At 36.4% G+C, this 17486-nt stretch overlaps 1 protein-coding gene across 1 annotated transcript; it reads left to right on the top strand.

Moving 5' to 3' along the window:
- The first annotated feature begins 113 nt into the window (after positions 1 to 113).
- Positions 114 to 17214, top strand: MMADHC (metabolism of cobalamin associated D). The gene is made up of 8 exons (XM_012137855.3): positions 114 to 177; positions 689 to 748; positions 3756 to 3900; positions 8132 to 8349; positions 10693 to 10798; positions 11341 to 11471; positions 15705 to 15791; positions 16689 to 17214. Exons 2-8 carry the CDS (start codon positions 740 to 742, stop codon positions 16881 to 16883), a joined length of 891 nt encoding a protein of 296 aa, XP_011993245.2. The 5' UTR covers positions 114 to 177; positions 689 to 739; the 3' UTR covers positions 16884 to 17214.
- Positions 17215 to 17486: the final 272 nt, after the last annotated feature.

Below are 17486 nucleotides of genomic sequence, written 5' to 3' on the forward strand. Positions count from 1 at the left end.
GTGCGCGTGCGCAGCATCGGCTCGAGGATCATTCCCATCCATGCGCTCGAAAGCAACTTCTTCAGTCTGGTCACTGCCAGCGTCAGCGCTACTCCCTCTGCCGTCGCGCCGCCATTTTGAAGACGGGAAGAGTTACGGGCCTGGGACCGCTGGAGGCGGCTGTGGCGGCGGCGACTGGTACGGACGGTTTCCGCCCGCGTTAGCCCCTCCAGATCTGCCCATCTTTGGGCCACAGCTCTGGGTGTTGCCCCTATACTCACAGGGCCCCTGTCGCTGTCCCCGGTCCTGTCACTCTGTCGTTAGGATCTTTTTCGCTTCCTCAACCTTCATCCTTGCTGGAACCTTTGCTCACAGCTTGTTTAGAACCTTGATCGGTGTTAAAATACCTACTTGGAGCCTCAGGACTCCATCCTGGTGGACGGCCCCTCTTTCCTCCCCCGGATCTAGTCGGAGTTGTCTTCCGCAGACACACCGGGCGGGCTGAGAACTGCAAGGCCTCCTGTGGGCAGCGACTTGTGCCCTGTGGGGGCAGGAGGCGAATCCCGGTCTCCTGGGGTCCGGGGACAGCTTGGACTTTGGTCCTGTCGCGGAAGAAGGGACACCCAGTAGACGATGGTGGACATTACCCCAGTGATCTGTTGTTAGAGCTTAATCCGTCACCGGCCTGTTTTGTTTTGTCCTTTCCCAGGAATAACTTTACAAAAGGGAAGATAATTTTCGTCTGCCCTTTCCGCCAGAAATGGCCAATGTGAGTAAATTAGTCTCTTAAGAAGCAGTACAGTAATAAATTATTTTGGGAACTCGTTAAGAAATGGAGGGGCGGGTTTAATTATAATGGCATCGATGGCATAATGTTTCTTGTACTTAGAGAATCAAAAATGTCAAGGGAAACAAGGGGTGTGAAATTAGGTCAATATGCCTTGACGGTAGCCTGAAAACAAACATGTTTCTCAATACTTTTATTTATTTATGCAAATTCCTTTTGAGAAATAAATTCAGTGCCAGCATCCTTTGGGTAATTTTAAAAGAAATTATTTTCGTAAATACTTAGAATCTATTTTTAAGCCGGTTTCTGTTTGGGTAGGTTTTGTAGCAGTTTTAGTATAGGAAGTAACCTTACAAATAACTACAAAATGAGAGCAGGAGAGATTATTCTCATAGGCCAGAGGTATTTATTCACGGTAACTGTCCAGTGATTTCTTAAACGCATCGTGCCATAGGGATCATAAAACATACATGAAAACTATTACAGTAAGAGTAGAAACTAATTTTAAAAGTTACACAGAGGTACAATACAGATTCAGAGCTTTGTGGAGAGGGGAAAGTGGGGGTTTGGGTTCATTTAATCAGAGAAACATTTGAATTTTAAAAGATGGGTGAGATTATCTAAATCTCACCCAGAACGGGTATATTCAAAGATACCCCCAGCCCCCCACCCCACCCTCCTTCAGAAATCAAGAAGTCATTTCTGTCTTCTTGAATGTAAGATATGTGAAAAAGATGAGTGGGAAATAAGGTTGGATTGTGGATTTAGGATCAAGTAACAAGGGTCTTCGGAGAAGGCAGTGGCAACCCACTCCAGTACTCTTAACTGGAAAATCCCAGGGACAGGGGAGCCTGGTGGGCAGCCGTCTGTGGGGTCGCACAGAGTTGGACACGACTGGAGCGACTTAGCAACAGCAGCAGCAAGAATCTTGGGGCTTTCCCAGGTGGCTCAGTGGTACAGAATATTCCTGCAAAGCAGGAAACTCGGGTTCCATCCCCGGGTCAGGAAGATCCCCTGGAGTAAGAAATGGCAACCCACTCAAGTATTCTTGCTTAGGAAATCCAACGGACAGAGGAGCCTGTTGGGTTACAGTCCGTGGGGTCACAAAGAGTCGGACGCGACTTAGCAACTAAACCACCAGCAAAGAGTTTTGAATGATAGACTTGGTAATTTGGACTTTATTCTTTAAATTTTGGTGATTTAATTAGAGTTGTGTGTTAGGAAAACTAACATGGTAACGTAACAGTTACCCAGGATTGTATTCTTGTAGTTGAATGTGATACATCAAGTAATAATCTAATGATGAGACTGTAGGGCCAGGGGAGGATGCTTAAGTGTTCAGGTGGACAGAATGCTCTGGAAACAGGCCTTGCATTTTGGAGACATCTGGAGGAGGTTCAATTTATCTGGATGTTGAGGAAAGAGTTGGAATTTGTCCGACCTAAGAGGAGAAGGAAAACGGCTTTTAGTGGAAGAAATCTTACGCAGTATTAAAGACAGAAATGTGGAAATGTTGGGTAGGTATTTTTATGTGACTGAAAAGTGGAGTAAGAGAAGGGAAGATAAAATTAGTAAGAAATTCTGTCAGCGGTAGAAAGACCAATCAAAGAACACACAGGTTGGATTTCAGAATACTATATGAAAGGGAAAAAGAATGATTCCAAAGTATCAATTGGCTAGACTATTTCAGCCTCCCGGTAACTAGTTTTCATACCACCTCTCTAATCCCACTCCTTTCTCTCCTCTACCCGTAGTTGTACATTCCTTAAAACATCTTTTATTTTGATCAGTTAACTCTCTTCCTCCCTGCCTACAGGTTAAAATTCTGATTTATTATCTTGTAATAGGCCCTTTCCTGTCTGTATCACAAAATATAAAGCCTCTTATAGTTGCTCATAAGTTAAATTTCAAGCCTGTTCTTTACTGCATTACTTAACATCCACCTTCAGTGAACCTGTCACTCTTGGAAAACGACCTCCATACCTTTCTTCCTAAAAGGGCTTCATTGAAATGAGTGCCTAAATTTCTGTTTCTTCACAACCCGGTATATCCTCCATGAAACTTTTCCTATGACCTCAAGGATCTCTTAATTGTTAAAATCTTTTAGTAGAATTCCACAGATGATAATGGTATTTGTTCTTACGCGTTTTCCACTAATCTAAGAGTCAGCAGTGTTTTAAAATATAAAGGGCCAGGTAGCAAATATTTTAGGCTTTGTAGGCTAGAGTCTCTGAAATAACTGCAATTATGACAAGAAAACAGCCATAGACAATACATAAATGGGTGTGGCAGTGTTACAGTAGAACTGTATTCACCAGAACAGACAGGAGGCTACAGTCCGCTATAGTTAGCAAACCCCTGCATTAAGTTATTCTGACTTAGCTATTTTGATTAAGTTTATACATGAAAGATGTTCACACATTTATATTGTAACTGACCTGAGTCTAGCAAATGAACCTAGGAGCAGAAAAGGTGTCATGAAGATGTGTGCTAAACTGGAGGAAAGTGGACATTGCCGTAAAATCAAGAGAGCGATAGCATAGGAGATAATCAGTACAATCTGATAGCAAGAAAAGAAGAGTGTGAAAGTAAGTAGGATTTTTTTCCTAGGAGAGGTTTTGAAAGTGCTTTATTTTGAAAATAGAAGAATCTTACTAGCTGTGCCACTTTTTTAGTGTTGCTGCTGAACACAGGACAACTTTTCAAAGTTCCTGTTCTTTCTGTATGGCACTCTTGATTCTGGCCTTGCTAGGAAAGCCATATATTTTTACCCAAATAACTTAGTACTTGTGTGTGTGTTTTTTTAATATTTGTGTTTATTTTTAAAATTATAAATATGTGTGATGCTCATTCTATGGCAGGTGCTCAATAACAGTAGAATCAATGTTGGTTTTAAAAGATACATTGCAATGTGAGGATTTGCCCGAGATTGTCTGTGTTAGTATAACATTTATATCCAGAATAATTTTGGGTTTTGTGTCATTCTTAGGTGCTCTGTAACAGAGCCAGACTGGTTTCCTATCTCCCAGGATTTTGCTCTTTAGTTAAAAGGGTTGTCAATCCCAGAGCCTTTTCAACCGCAGGATCTTCAGGTTCTGATGAGTCTCATGTGGCCACTGCACCTCCAGATATCTGTAAGTAAAACTTATTTTTGCTTTACTTAAAATTGTTTCATAACATTTGTTATGTTTCCTGTAATATTTCTACTTGAAGTTTTACTGATCTTCTAAAGTTGAGTTTATCCCTTTGAAAGTAAAATCAGAGCTCTGCATAAATATTTATGCCAGAAAGTTACAATAATTTAAAAAAAAGAATGAATATTGGTTTCTAAAACTTACTTTCTTGAACTTCAGTTTTTTTCTAATCTATATTCAGACACACACAGTCTTCCCTGAAACAAATCTTTTTTTGATCCTATTAAACTATGTTACTACTACTTGCCACTCTTTGCTGAATTTCCTAAATATAGCCATCACTTTGGAGAAGGCAATGGCACCCCACTCCAGTACTCTTGCCTGGAAAATCCCATGGACGGAGGAACCTGGAAGGCTGCAGTCCATGGGGTTGCTGAGCGTCGGACACGGCTGAGCGACTTCACTTTCACTTTTCACTTTCATGCATTGGAGAAGGAAATGGCAACCCACTCCACTTGCCTTGAGAATCCCAGGGTTGGGAGAGCCTGGCAGGCTGCCATCAATGGGGTCACACAGAGTCGGACACAACTGAAGTGACTTAGCAGCAGCAGCCGTCACTTTTTACTAACGAGTGTTTATTAAATCAAAGTCTGCTTTTTCTTATCCACCTTGTATACCACTATATCACATTAATCATTCTCAGTTCAGTTCAGTCGCTCAGCCATGTCTTACTCTTTGCGACCCCATGAATCACAGCACGCCAGGCCTCCCTGTCCATCACCAACTCCCGGAGTTCACTCAGACTCACATCCATCGAGTCAGTGATGCCATCCAGCCATCTCATCCTCTGTCGTCCCCTTCTCCTCTTGCCCCCAATCCCTCCCAGCATCAGAGTCTTTTCCAATGAGTCAACTCTTCACATGAGGTGGCCAAAGTACTGTAGTTTCAGCTTTAGCATCATTCCTTCCAAAGAAATCCCAGGGCTGATCTCCTTTAGAATGGACTGGTTGGATCTGCTTGCAGTCCAAGGGACTCTCAAGAGTCTTTTCCAACACCACAGTTCAAAAGCATCAGTTCCTCAGCACTCAGCCTTCTTCACAGTCCAACTCTCACATCCATACATGACCATAGGAAAAACCATAGCCTTGACTAGACGGACCTTAGTTGGCAAAGTAATGTCTCTGCTTTTTAATATGCTATCTAGGTTGGTCATAACTTTTCTTCCAAGGAGTAAGCGCCTTTTAATTTCATGGCTGCAATCACCATCTGCAGTGATTTTGGAGCCCCAAAAAATAAAGTCTGACACTGTTTCCACTGTTTCCCCATCTATTTCCCATGAAGTGATGGGACCGGATGCCATGATCTTCATTTTCTGAGTGTTCAGCTTTAAGCCAACTTTTTCACTCTCCACTTTCACTTTCATCAAGAGGCTTTTTAGTTCCTCTTCACTTTCTGCCATAAGGGTGGTGTCATCTGCATATCTAAGGTTATCGATATTTCTCCCAGCAGTCTTGATTCCAGCTTGTGTTTCTTCCAGCCCAGCGTTTCTCATGATATACTCTGCATAGAAGTTGAATAAGCAGGGTGACAATATACAGCCTTGACGTACCCCTTTTCCTATTTGGAACCAGTCTGTTCCATGTCCAGTTCTAACTGTTGCTTCCTGGCCTGCATATAGGTTTCTCAAGAGAGGTTTATAAAGCACACTAAAATACTAAGGGAGGGCTCTTAGAAACTTTACCTAATGTATTCTGAAGTGATTGCCCGTGGAATCTTTTTTCATTCAGTACATTACTTACAGTGTAATGTCAATTCACTTGGGCATGCGGAGCCTCCCCTAGTTTTCTGGCCTCAGTTTTCTAACTCCATCTCTGATTATTCTTCAGTTTTCTTGATCTGAAGGCTAAACATGTATCTATCATAAATTAAAGGTCTGTCACTCAGAATAGTTAAGGGTTTGTATTATGAATATACAGCTTGGCCGCCCAGTCCATGGGTTCTGCATCCTCAGATTCAGCCAACCAGAGATTGAAAATACTTGAGAGGGTGGGGAATTCCAGAAAGTTCCAAATAGCAAAACTTGAATTTGCCATGTGCCAGCAGTTATTTACATATCATTTACTTTGTGTTCAATATTATAGGTAATCTGGAGATGATTTAAAGTATACAGGAGGATGTACATAGGTTACATATATGCACATACAGTTCATTCTTGAACAGCATGGGTTTGAGCTGTGCATATCCGTTTTATACACAAGTTTTTTTCCAGTAATACCTAACTACGGTACTACACAGTTCTCGGTTCCTTGACTCTGAGCATGTGGAAATGACTAAACAGAGAGCTGACTATGAATTATACTCAGGTTTTTGACTGCAGGGTTTGAACAACTAACTCTTGAGTTGCTCAAAGGTCAGTTGAACTATACCCTTTGTATATAAGGACTTGAGCATAGGCAGATTTTGATATCCATGAGGGTCCAGGAAGCATTGCCCTGTGAATACCTAGGGAGAACTATATAAAGAATTTTTGTAGATCAATAGGACAAAACAAGCCAGTAGAAACCAAACAAAAATTTCAAAAATGAGTTTTAACAGGCTATTTCTGTAAGAGAAAGCCTAAATGACCAGTAAACATTTGAAAATATGCTCATATCCAATATTGATATTGAATATTTATTTGAAGACACATCTGAATAATCTATAAAACCCATGTTGTTCAGAACAGCTGATAAGTTTTAGTTTGTGAACTGACTCCAGTCGGTCATTGGTGGCTGTCTAGAGCCTTATCACTCAGTGTGATCTGCAGACCAGTATAGCATGGCCTGATATAGCATCAGCATCATCTGGGACTGGTTAGAAATGAATTTTGAGCCCCACTTCAGATCTGGTAAATCAGAATCTGCCTTTGAGAAGTTCTCAGATGATTCTTAATAGTTTGAGATGTGCTGGGCTAGAGTGTTTGGGTTGAGAATTAACGTGACAGTGTCTGGGTTCAGCAGGGAAAAGTTCCATAATTGATAGGTAATGTCTGTCATAGGTATGGAAGAGAGATATGGGTGTCACATAGGGGCAGCCGTAATGACATGACCATTTTTAGTCACTTAGTTCTAGCAGAATATTTATAAATACTTTTATTGCCAACTAAAGTGTGCAGCCATCCTTTCCTTTCTTGGAACAAAATTCCTACTCTGCGTATTTCTTCATTTGATTTTCTGAGCTACTTTTTTCTGGATCTTTTTCAATTTTTCACGTTAGGATTTTTTTTTTTTAATTTATAGGAATAAAGTAATGTGTATTCTTCTGTAAGTATTTAATCCATATTCATGCATGTGACTGGTAAACAGGGCATTATGTCACTTTGGTTGGTACAGAATTTTTTCAGTCCATTAATGTTTTGTGCCACCAGGTAACAGCAGTTGAATGCCCCTCCCCAAGGGTTCCCTGGTGGCTCAGATGGTAAAGAATCTGACTGCAGTGTGGGAGGCCCGAGTTCGATCCCTGAGTCAGGAAGATACCCTAGAGAAGGAACTGGCCACCCACTCCAGTATTTTTGCCTCAAGAATCCCATGAACAGGGAGGCCTGGTGGGCTACAGTCCATGGGGTCACAAAGAATCGAACACGACTGAGCGATTAACATACACACACTCCCCAAGGGTAACCACTATTAAGTCTGGTATCTTTACTTTCAAGTATTTTTTTTTTCTGTATTTAAAGCATTATTATAAGCATGTAAAATAAATGTCACATATACTGTTCTTGGACTTAGCTTTTTCTTTTAATGTCATTTATCCTGTGAATTTCTTTCACCATATGTAAAGATTTACTAATGACTGTTAAGAATTACATAGTACAGAAGTTCCCTGATGATCTAATGGTTAGGATTCCAGGCTTTCACTACCATGGTCTGGGTTCAGTTCCTTTTCGGGGAACAGAGATCCCATAAGCCACACAGTGAAGCCAGACAAAAAAGAATTACATAGTATAGATTACAATGCTTTATTGAATCTGTTCCCTAATAACGGAATTAACTATGAGTTGGCAGCTGGTTGCTTCAACTAGTGTTTCGGAAATAACATGAAACCAACTAACATATTCAGCCGGTAAAGCAAACTTCAAAGATCTATTGTTTAGGTAAAAAAACAAAAAACCTTATTGGAAGAACAACATTCTTTCAGTCTAATGCACTTAAGTTGTAAGGAGAAAATTGCTCCTTTTGTTGTTCCTCTTCAGGCTCTCGAACAGTTTGGCCTGATGAAACTATGGGACCATTTGGACCTCAGGATCAGAGATTCCAGCTTCCTGGGAACATAGGTTTTGACTGTCACCTCAACGGTACAGCATCACAGAAGAAAAGCCAAGTTCATAAAACTTTACCTGATGTTCTAGCAGAACCTTTATCGAGCGAAAGACATGAGTTTGTCATGGCACAATATGTGAATGAATTTCAGGTATGTTGTTAATATCACTCATTCTGTTTTCTAATTATTACAGCTGTGTTTCTGGTAACTATGAGCATATTACTTTCATTGGAAAAAAAAAAAAAACTAAGTCCAGTATATACAGAAAAAGCATGTATAATTTTTAAAACCTTGGTATTGTCCTATACATAGTTTTGCTATATAATTTTTCACATTGCAGTCTCTTAGGTAATTGATTCTTTAAAATATCTTTTCTAATAAATATTTATTGTAAACATAAATAACTTAATTTCTGTAACTAGAAATTTAGATTTTCTTTTTTTCATTTTTACAAACAGTAGTTATAATCTATATACGGACCAAATTCCAACTAGTTTTATATTCCTCTAACCATTTAGAAACTTAAGAAAATTTTGAGATCTCTAAAATTCTTCAGATACAGTAAACTAAAAAGTAGGATTTTTAAATAGGTTTTGTAAAAACAATTCCTGAGAGGTTTTTTTGAGTTTTTTAGAACTGGTATTACATGTGAATTCTTTAAATGAGTTTTAAAACTAGTATTGCATCCTTGCTCACTCAAATGGGACGTTACATGCATTTCAAAGTTTGTCACACCCCCTGATCCTTACCATTTTTCATATTTCTGTGTAGTTTCAGGTGAAGATTTTGATCAAAACGATATTATAAAAAGTAATAACCCCTCACAGTCTCAGTAACCTAACACTGGGACACAGTTGACCTCCCCTTTTTATCTCAGATAATTCCTTCTCTGTCTTCTTGGCGCCTCCTCTGTCTACCAGTTATATGAGATTTCCCAAATGTCTGCTCTTCATTTTCGCCTTTGACTTGCTCCCTGGTCACTTCAGTCCTCAGCTTTCTCCATAGGCTATGTCTTCATATTTCCTAACTTACTGTTTCTGTTTCTGACGTTGCTGGTTCTGTATTCCTTGTATTCCAAATATCTTCATCTGGATGTCTCAGAAGTACCAAAATTAGGACTGGTACACATCTAGTACTGAATGAGCCCTTTTTTCTCTCAAAACTTGTCTTTATTCCCATGTTGTCAGTAGTATAAGTGACTTAGTCATCCTCACACTGTCCCAAAGTAAAGATGACAGTGACAATCTGCCTGCTCTTTTCATCATCCCCCCATGTACAGTGACAATTACACTGCTCTCATCTCTGAAAGTAGCCCTTAAATTTGTGTCAGTTTAGTTCTCACTAATACTATTAGAGTTCAGCGCTGCCTTATCTTACCTCTGTTTTTAGAGGCATTATAGTAGGATGGACTGTGGAGATAGGATAAATCTGTATACAGAGATTAACTCTTACTTATTGATACTTAATTTCGTGACCTTGAGAAAGTTACTTCACCTTTCTGAGACTGTTTCTTTATATGTAAAATAAGGATAATTTATTAATATTTTATTTAAAATAAAACTAAAAATTTTATAATGTGGCATAAATGGATTTCCATAGTTTTGATCCTTTTCTCACCTCCCAACGATTTCCTACTCCTTCTACATTCTAATCATAGCATACTTTTCATTTTTTGAAAATTACACCTTTCTCTTTGACCATTGCATGCCTTTGCACTATTATTTCTTGATAGACTGTTTTTTTCCCCTCTGGGATTCTTAATCTGTATTCTGTCCATTCTTTTGTATGTCAGACACATATATTAGTTAACATGTAACTCAAATGTAATTTCAACCTTTTCCTGATTTCTCCCAACAAAGCAAGTTTCTTCCCCATTTATACCTCCAGAAGACTTCCTTCACAACTCTGTAGCACTTTTCATATTGGCTTGCATTTATTTATTCATGCTGTTTTTCTTCTCCTAACCCTTATATACCTAAGAGTGAAGACTGGATTTTTACCATTGTAGTGTCTGCTCCTGTTATAATGGCTGATGTATAATAGGCACCCATTAAATTTCAATTGAATAAGAGCCTCTAGACTTTTCCTGTTGGAGAGATTATATATTTAATCATGTTGTTTTGTAAGTTGGTGTTCTTATGCCCATTTTACAGAACAAAAGAAAGGATAATTAGATATAACAAAATATCAGAAGAGGTAACATTATAAGACATAATTATGGCATTTTTAAGTTTTTTAACCAACTTCTATTAAGTCTAGAATATCAGTAGGTATATATTCCTTTTTTTTAAACTCAACATTTTTTTAAAAATTCTCAAATTACATTCATTATAGAGAAAAGTTTGAGTATGTAAGAATACACTGATTATTACCTGATCACCAGCTAGATTAGGATTATTGAAAAAGCTTTCTAGGACAAACAAGTTTATAATGGGCAGGATATTTTATTTCAACTCCAGATTTTGTTTATATATATTTCTTATTCCCCTAAAGGGTAATGATGTACCTGTTGAACAAGAAATTAACAGTGCAGAAACTTACTTTGAAAGTGCCAAAGTAGAATGCGCAATCCAAACATGTCCAGAGTTGCTGCGAAGAGGTATGTTGTGCTTTATTCATTTTGACACTAGTGTGTGTCAGATTATATCACTAATTTAAATATGTTGAAAACTGTACTCCTTAGGAATTATAATGTTTTGTAACTGAATATTTTAACATGTCTCGCTGGAAATGATGCCTGGCCAAGAAAAAGACTAGCAAATGTCCCCTGACATCTGACCTCATGCTACCATTAGATAGGACTAGTAGAATTTTTAGTAACTTTTTCCCTAAAGTCATCCTACTCCCAGGTAATTGCTGAGAAAAATCTTAATAATAAACTTTTTTTTTAATTCCAAGACTAACAACATGTAACCGAACTTACTCTTTGGAATTGTTGGCAGTATATTTTTGGTTCATCCAAAAGGAACAGAAGTAAACCAAAACTAAATTTATTTCATCCTTTTAAAAAATAATATGCATTTATAAACCTAATTTGGTACCATAATGATTTGACTTAATCATCATTTTTCTAAAGTGTTTTATGCACTGTTTTTTCAAAAAAAAAAATTTTTTTTCCTGGAATTTTATTATTATTTATAGATTTTGAATCACTATTTCCAGAAGTAGCCACCAACAAACTAATGATTCTGACTGTAACACAGAAAACTAAGAATGATATGACTGTTTGGAGTGAGGAGGTAGAAAATGAAAGAGAAGTGCTCTTGGAAAAGGTAATTCTTTCAATTGCTGACTGTTTAATTTTATAATCTTATTTAAACACCAGTGAATACTGTTTTAAAATGATGGCTGTCTTTTCTTACCATTATTAGTTCTCTCCTAATATATGTCAGTATTTAAAAAATGTACATGTTTTCTGAAAATAAAAATGCCAGGGGTTTTTTTTTTTTTTTTTAGTATCTTTGAAAAATTTATATTCTGTCCAGTACTTCCTCAGTTTTTTTTTTTTAATTTATGTCTGTCTTAGGAAGTTTGGAAATGCAATAAACAACAAAAATGTAAAATTAACTCTTCATACCCACCCTGTCTCTTCTCTTATCCTTTTCTCTCCCTCCATGCCTCTGTCTCTTAAGCATGTCAAGTAAAAAGTGACAATCACCTAATCCTTCTTCAAAGTGTAAACAGTAGCAGTGTACAGTACAATAATAATCTAATAGTTGTACATACCTACATTTTTCCCATCCTTTGCTTTTAACTAGAAAATATGTTTTGACACCTTTCCTTCACATTGCTCATAGATTATATTTCATTCTTTGTAAAATCTGTATAATATTAGATTACATGGACAAACCATAAATTTTTTAAATTATTAAAAAAATTTTTAGTCTTTCATAAGTTGAAAATCAAACTTTTGCTTTTATAGGCAGTGAATATATTTGTACATGTATTTTTATGTGCATACTTATATATTCCTAAATAGGGAATTGCTAAATCAAGGGGTGTATTTATTTATTTTAAGTTATAATATATACGTCAATTTGTCCACCAAAAAGATCATCCTATTATATAGGCTGTTACTCTTACCCTGGATATTAGCATTATTTTTCATTTTTATCAACCTGAGAAATAAGTGGTAACTTAAAATCTCATATTCAGAAATTATATGAGTTTGATTCCTTTGTATGTATGACATTAAGATTAGCTTACTTAACTACAGTTGAAAAAATTCTCTTTACTAATTTACATGCAGAATAATATTGGGAGTTTTTTATTGTTTTTTTTAGTGTTGGATGTATGGTTCTCACAACTTATAAAAATATTGTTTACATACTTAACAAAGTATTTTATGATAATGACTTCAGACTTAAATGTCCCAAATACAGCTTTGCTAATAAATTCCAGGTAGTAATTAAGTCAGGAGCAAGTTATATGCTAGTTAACAAAGAAGTTATAGAGAGGCATAAGACATTGTCTCTGATTTTTAGAAGATCTGAATTTGATGAGTTGAAATTTAAATATACAATAACTCAGTAAACATTTTCTGTTTATATATTAAGACCAGGAGTAGTTTATCATCACTATCATTTAGATGCTGGAGAGTTTGCTCTCACATGTACATTGCATTGTAAGTCCTACTTTCTGATTCATCTAACATTCTGAGCCTCATTTGATACTGACCCCAGTATAGATATAACTCAGTTTTCTATAACAAATTTTCAGGTTTTTGAAATGGCACTATACTTTTTCATGTGATTTTTAATTTTATAGTGACTAAAGCTGTTTTATTTTTTATGGAAAAGAAAACATCTCTTTCTATTTTAGATATGTTAGTGATTATTTTAGGATCACACATGTAGATATTTTATCTTTTGTGGTTTAAATCTATCCTAGTTTTTTCCAGCAGATGTCAGTGTTTCCTATTGATGAGCAGAACAAGATAAACATTTCAACTGGTTCTTTCTGTGATCATTTGGCATTCTTAGTCTTTGCAAACATTTAAATACATTGTTTTGTTCACCTTGTAGTTTTCGTTTATGTCTTATTAAATTGATACATAATTTTAATGACTTTTCTAGACCATATTCAGTGTTCCTGCTTTTTAAGAATTGCAAGGATTAATGAAATACAGCAGTAAGTGCAAATATTACATAGATAACCTAAAGAATGCAGTATTTGTAAATTTTTTCATTAGTTTACAAAAAAGTTTAGGCATACCTTGGAGATATTGCTGGTTCGGCTCCATCACAATAAAGCTGATATGGCAATAAAGTGAGTTACATGGATATTTTGGTTTCCCGGTGCTTATAAAAGTTATATGTTATACTATAGTCTATTAAATGTGTAATAGCATTGTCTTAAAAAATACATACCATAATTTTAAAATACTTTGTTGCTAAAAAATGCTAACCATCATCTTAGCCTTCAGTGAGTCATAGTAGTAAAACATCAGTAAAGGTCAGTGACTACAGATCATCATATAATAATAGATGAAAAAGCTTGGAATACTGAGAGAATTACAAAAATGTGACAAAGAGACATGAAGTGAGCAAATATTACTGGAAAAATGTCACCAATAGACTAGCTGGACACAGGGTTGCCACAGGCCTTCAACTTGTAAAACAACACGTTATCTGTGAAGTACAATGAAGTCCAAAAAATGAGATATGCCTGTATTTAGAGAACATAGGTTAGTTTGGGTTGTATATCTATAGGAGGGATCAATAAACTTTTTCTAAGGAGCCAGATGGTAGCTTTTTAGGTTTTGTAGGTCATAGGCTCTCAACTACTCAGTTTTACCCTTGTTTTGTTAAAGAAACCATATAAAGTGAAGTGAAGTCACTCAGTCGTGTCCAACTGTTCGTGGCCCCATGAATTATAGCCCACCAGGCTCCTCCATCCATGGAATTTTCTAGGCAAGAGTACTGAAGTGGGTTGCCATTTCCTTCTCCAGGGGATCTTCCTGACCCAGGGATCAAACCTGGGTCTCCCGCATTGCGGGCAGACGCTTTACCATCTGAGCCACCAGGGAATCCCTAAGAAACCATAGACAATATATAAATGAATAGGCATGGCTACATTTCAGCAAAACTGTATTTATACACACAGGCAGCAACTCAGTTTGATGGCCCTCTGACTATCACTTCCTCATCCCTTATTTAGAGTATGGCCCATGTGCCTAACTTTAGCTTGGACTTGGAACCAGCTGAATGCCAGAGATGCTCAGTGAGGTCTCATCACTTGGGGTGGGCCTGAAATTCATGTTACCCAGCGCTGCATGACCCCTGATAACACTATTCAGCTGCAGCCTTGCAGCTGGCACTCTGCTCGACCTCAAGGAATCTCACCCTGTGTCTGCACAGCTCAGCATGAGGCTACTAAACCAGGAAAGACTGTTCTACAGACTGCTTTGAAACCCTTTTGTGCATCACGCTCTTTTCCAGCACTCTACCCCACAAAGTCCAGATGCTTCAGCAGTCCAGACCTGTTGCTTTCTACTGCCACAGCTCAGTGACACTGTCACTTTGCTTGGGCTCCACTTCTTTGTCCTGCAACAGGAAAGTGTCCTCAGACAGAAGGCTAAAGCATATATGGGGATCACCTTATTTGTTTCCCTTCTCTTGAAGACTACAATTTTGTGTCTGCCTGTTGTTCAATGTCTCAAAACAGTTGTGTCATGTATTTCAGTCCTTTTTGTAGTTTTCAGCAGGTGGCAGGTTTGGTAACTGTTACTCTATTATGACTGGAAGTGAAATCGTGCCCTTGATTTTAAACACTTACAGTCTGTCCTTTTTTTTTAACATTCTAATCTGGTTCTAATATTTGTTGTCTTTTTCACTGCTTAGAGTTCTGGTAAAGCTAGTCTTTGCATCATAGGAGTTAACATCACAGGATTTTGAATAGGTAATGCATGTACATGGTCTGTATTATTTATACACTACATAGAAAAAGAGAAGCGTATAGTGAAAAGTAAGTATGCTGTCCAGCCCTATACCCAGTCTGTCCTTTTATCTTATTTTCATGTGCCTTGTCAGAAATATTTCATGACTATGTGACTGGATAGGTGTATTTTTGAAGGACATACAAATAAGTACCTGTTTTTAAACAACTTCCATTCAAATGAATGGTTCAGATCTTTTCATTATGAATATTTTGTTTTCCCTTTCTTATTTTGAAATTTCTACACTGATATAAAATAGCAACTGTAGCTGATAATCCTTGACAAATTTGGGAGTAAATAGCACAAAAGTGATTAGAAATAGTTCCTAAAACAAATAATTTAGAAGAAAAAAATGAACAATTTAGACTTTAAAAAAATGAAAGTTTTATATTAACCATTAATCGTTTGGACTGGTGAAAATAATCTTAAGACATAGGTCCTAATTTATCATTAGTTTTAATTTTTTTTAATCTTGTGTTCTATTTATTTTAAAAATTTTATTGAAAAATAAAACAATCTGTAATGATGCTATCTTGAGCATAGTATATTTGTGTCTTTTTCTGTGCAGTTCATCAGCGGTGCTAAGGAAATTTGCTATGCCCTCCGAGCTGAAGGCTATTGGGCTGACTTTATTGACCCATCATCTGGTTTGGCAGTGAGTAATTAAATACATTTTGAAAGCCAGATTATAAGTTGAAGTAGAAATTTTTTTTTTATAATTATAGCCTAGGTAAATATAAATCATTTAGGACTTCTTGAAAACCCTACAATTTTATGCACAGAAGTATAAGAATCAATTGAATTCACAACTTTGAGGGACCTCTGGACCTCACTCCTGGTTAAAGTTCTCCATCGCTTTAAATCTTTTTTATTAAAAATAATTTCAAATTTTATTTTTTCCATCCTTACTGATAGACGTTATTCAAATTAAATTGAATTAGTGTGCTTACTGTTAGTTAAAATTAGCATTCAGTCATTTCATTAAGGAAGAAAATTATTTTTAGAATTAAGAAAATTTGGATGGTAAAGAAATACTTAAAAAAGTAACTTTTTGGAAATTAACATTTATAAAGCTATACTTTAAAAAAAAATAATGAGCCACTATTATCCCTTTTTAAATTCTGTGTATGTCTTTCAGTTACAAATAGTAATAAATTTTATTTTAATCTTAAGATAGAAATATATATTGTTTCTTCTCAAAGTTAAGATTTAGTGAGTACTAGAAATGAAAAACACCCTGGGCTATAGTTTTCTTGTCTTAAAAATTACAAAGGTGAACCATAGATGATTGCCTAAGACTCATGTCATCTCTAAAGGTCATGTGAAGTTATACATTTGGTTCTAGATAACATGCAGTCTGCTAGATCATTCACATTACCAGAATACACAGGTATTGAGGGGAGAGGTTTTAGGACAGTTAGGTGTTAACATGTGACCGTTTTATTTCTTAGTTGACCTTCTAAATATTTGCATTATTTATACAGATCTGTGTTCATGTTTACATAAAAATTATTACTCCATTATATATGACATCATTTTTTATTTCTTCCAGTTTTTTGGACCATATACAAACAACACTCTTTTTGAGACAGATGAACGCTATCGACATTTAGGATTCTGTGTTGATGATCTTGGCTGCTGTAAAGTGATTCGTCACAGTCTCTGGGGTACCCATGTGGTTGTAGGAAGTATCTTCACTAATGCTACACCAGACAGCCATATTATGAAGAAATTAAGTGGAAACTAGCAGTAGGGTCAATTAATTTGATCTTCTGCTTGTCTGTAACATTTGGGATGATCCACAAGCATTGTCAAAGGCTTCCGTTTTTAAAATTTACTCCCTTGTAGGTATTTATTTCAACATTATGGATTTACAATATTGGTGAGTGGTTTATGATTTTTAAATTTCAGATACTCATATTATCATTAAATACATGTTGAGCACATCCACATTGTACAGAATGTGATAATTAACATGTAACCAGGGTATGATCTCATACCGTTGCTTCTCCCCTTAATTGGAAAAACCTCACTTTTAATTATACCTCTCCAAAAATAAATCATACATTTGGCTATGATCATATGTGTTTTTTTTTAATTGCAGTCTTTTTAAAATACAGTTCTTAAAGTTTTTTTCTTTTTTTAAATAAATGCAATTGAGAATTCTGGATTCAGTGTAGATTTAACTTTTTAAATTTTTTTTTTCTTTATTGTTAAGTGTCCTGGTACCAGTCTGAGTATTACTTTGAAATGTATATGCAGAAAAAGAAGAATAAGAATAATGCTACATGTTTACATATAAAAGAATTTGAATCTCAACTTTACCTAATAGTAAAAAGTAACTCTTAAC

Source organism: Ovis aries, chromosome 2, assembly GCF_016772045.2.
Source record: "Ovis aries strain OAR_USU_Benz2616 breed Rambouillet chromosome 2, ARS-UI_Ramb_v3.0, whole genome shotgun sequence".
NCBI lineage: Eukaryota > Metazoa > Chordata > Mammalia > Artiodactyla > Bovidae > Ovis > Ovis aries.

Coding starts and splice junctions, on each gene's coding strand:
- MMADHC (XM_012137855.3), top strand. Junction 10,799..11,340: donor TCCAGAGTTGCTGCGAAGAG/GTATGTTGTGCT, acceptor TATTATTTATAG/ATTTTGAATCACTATTTCCA. Junction 11,472..15,704: donor GAGAAGTGCTCTTGGAAAAG/GTAATTCTTTCA, acceptor TTTTCTGTGCAG/TTCATCAGCGGTGCTAAGGA.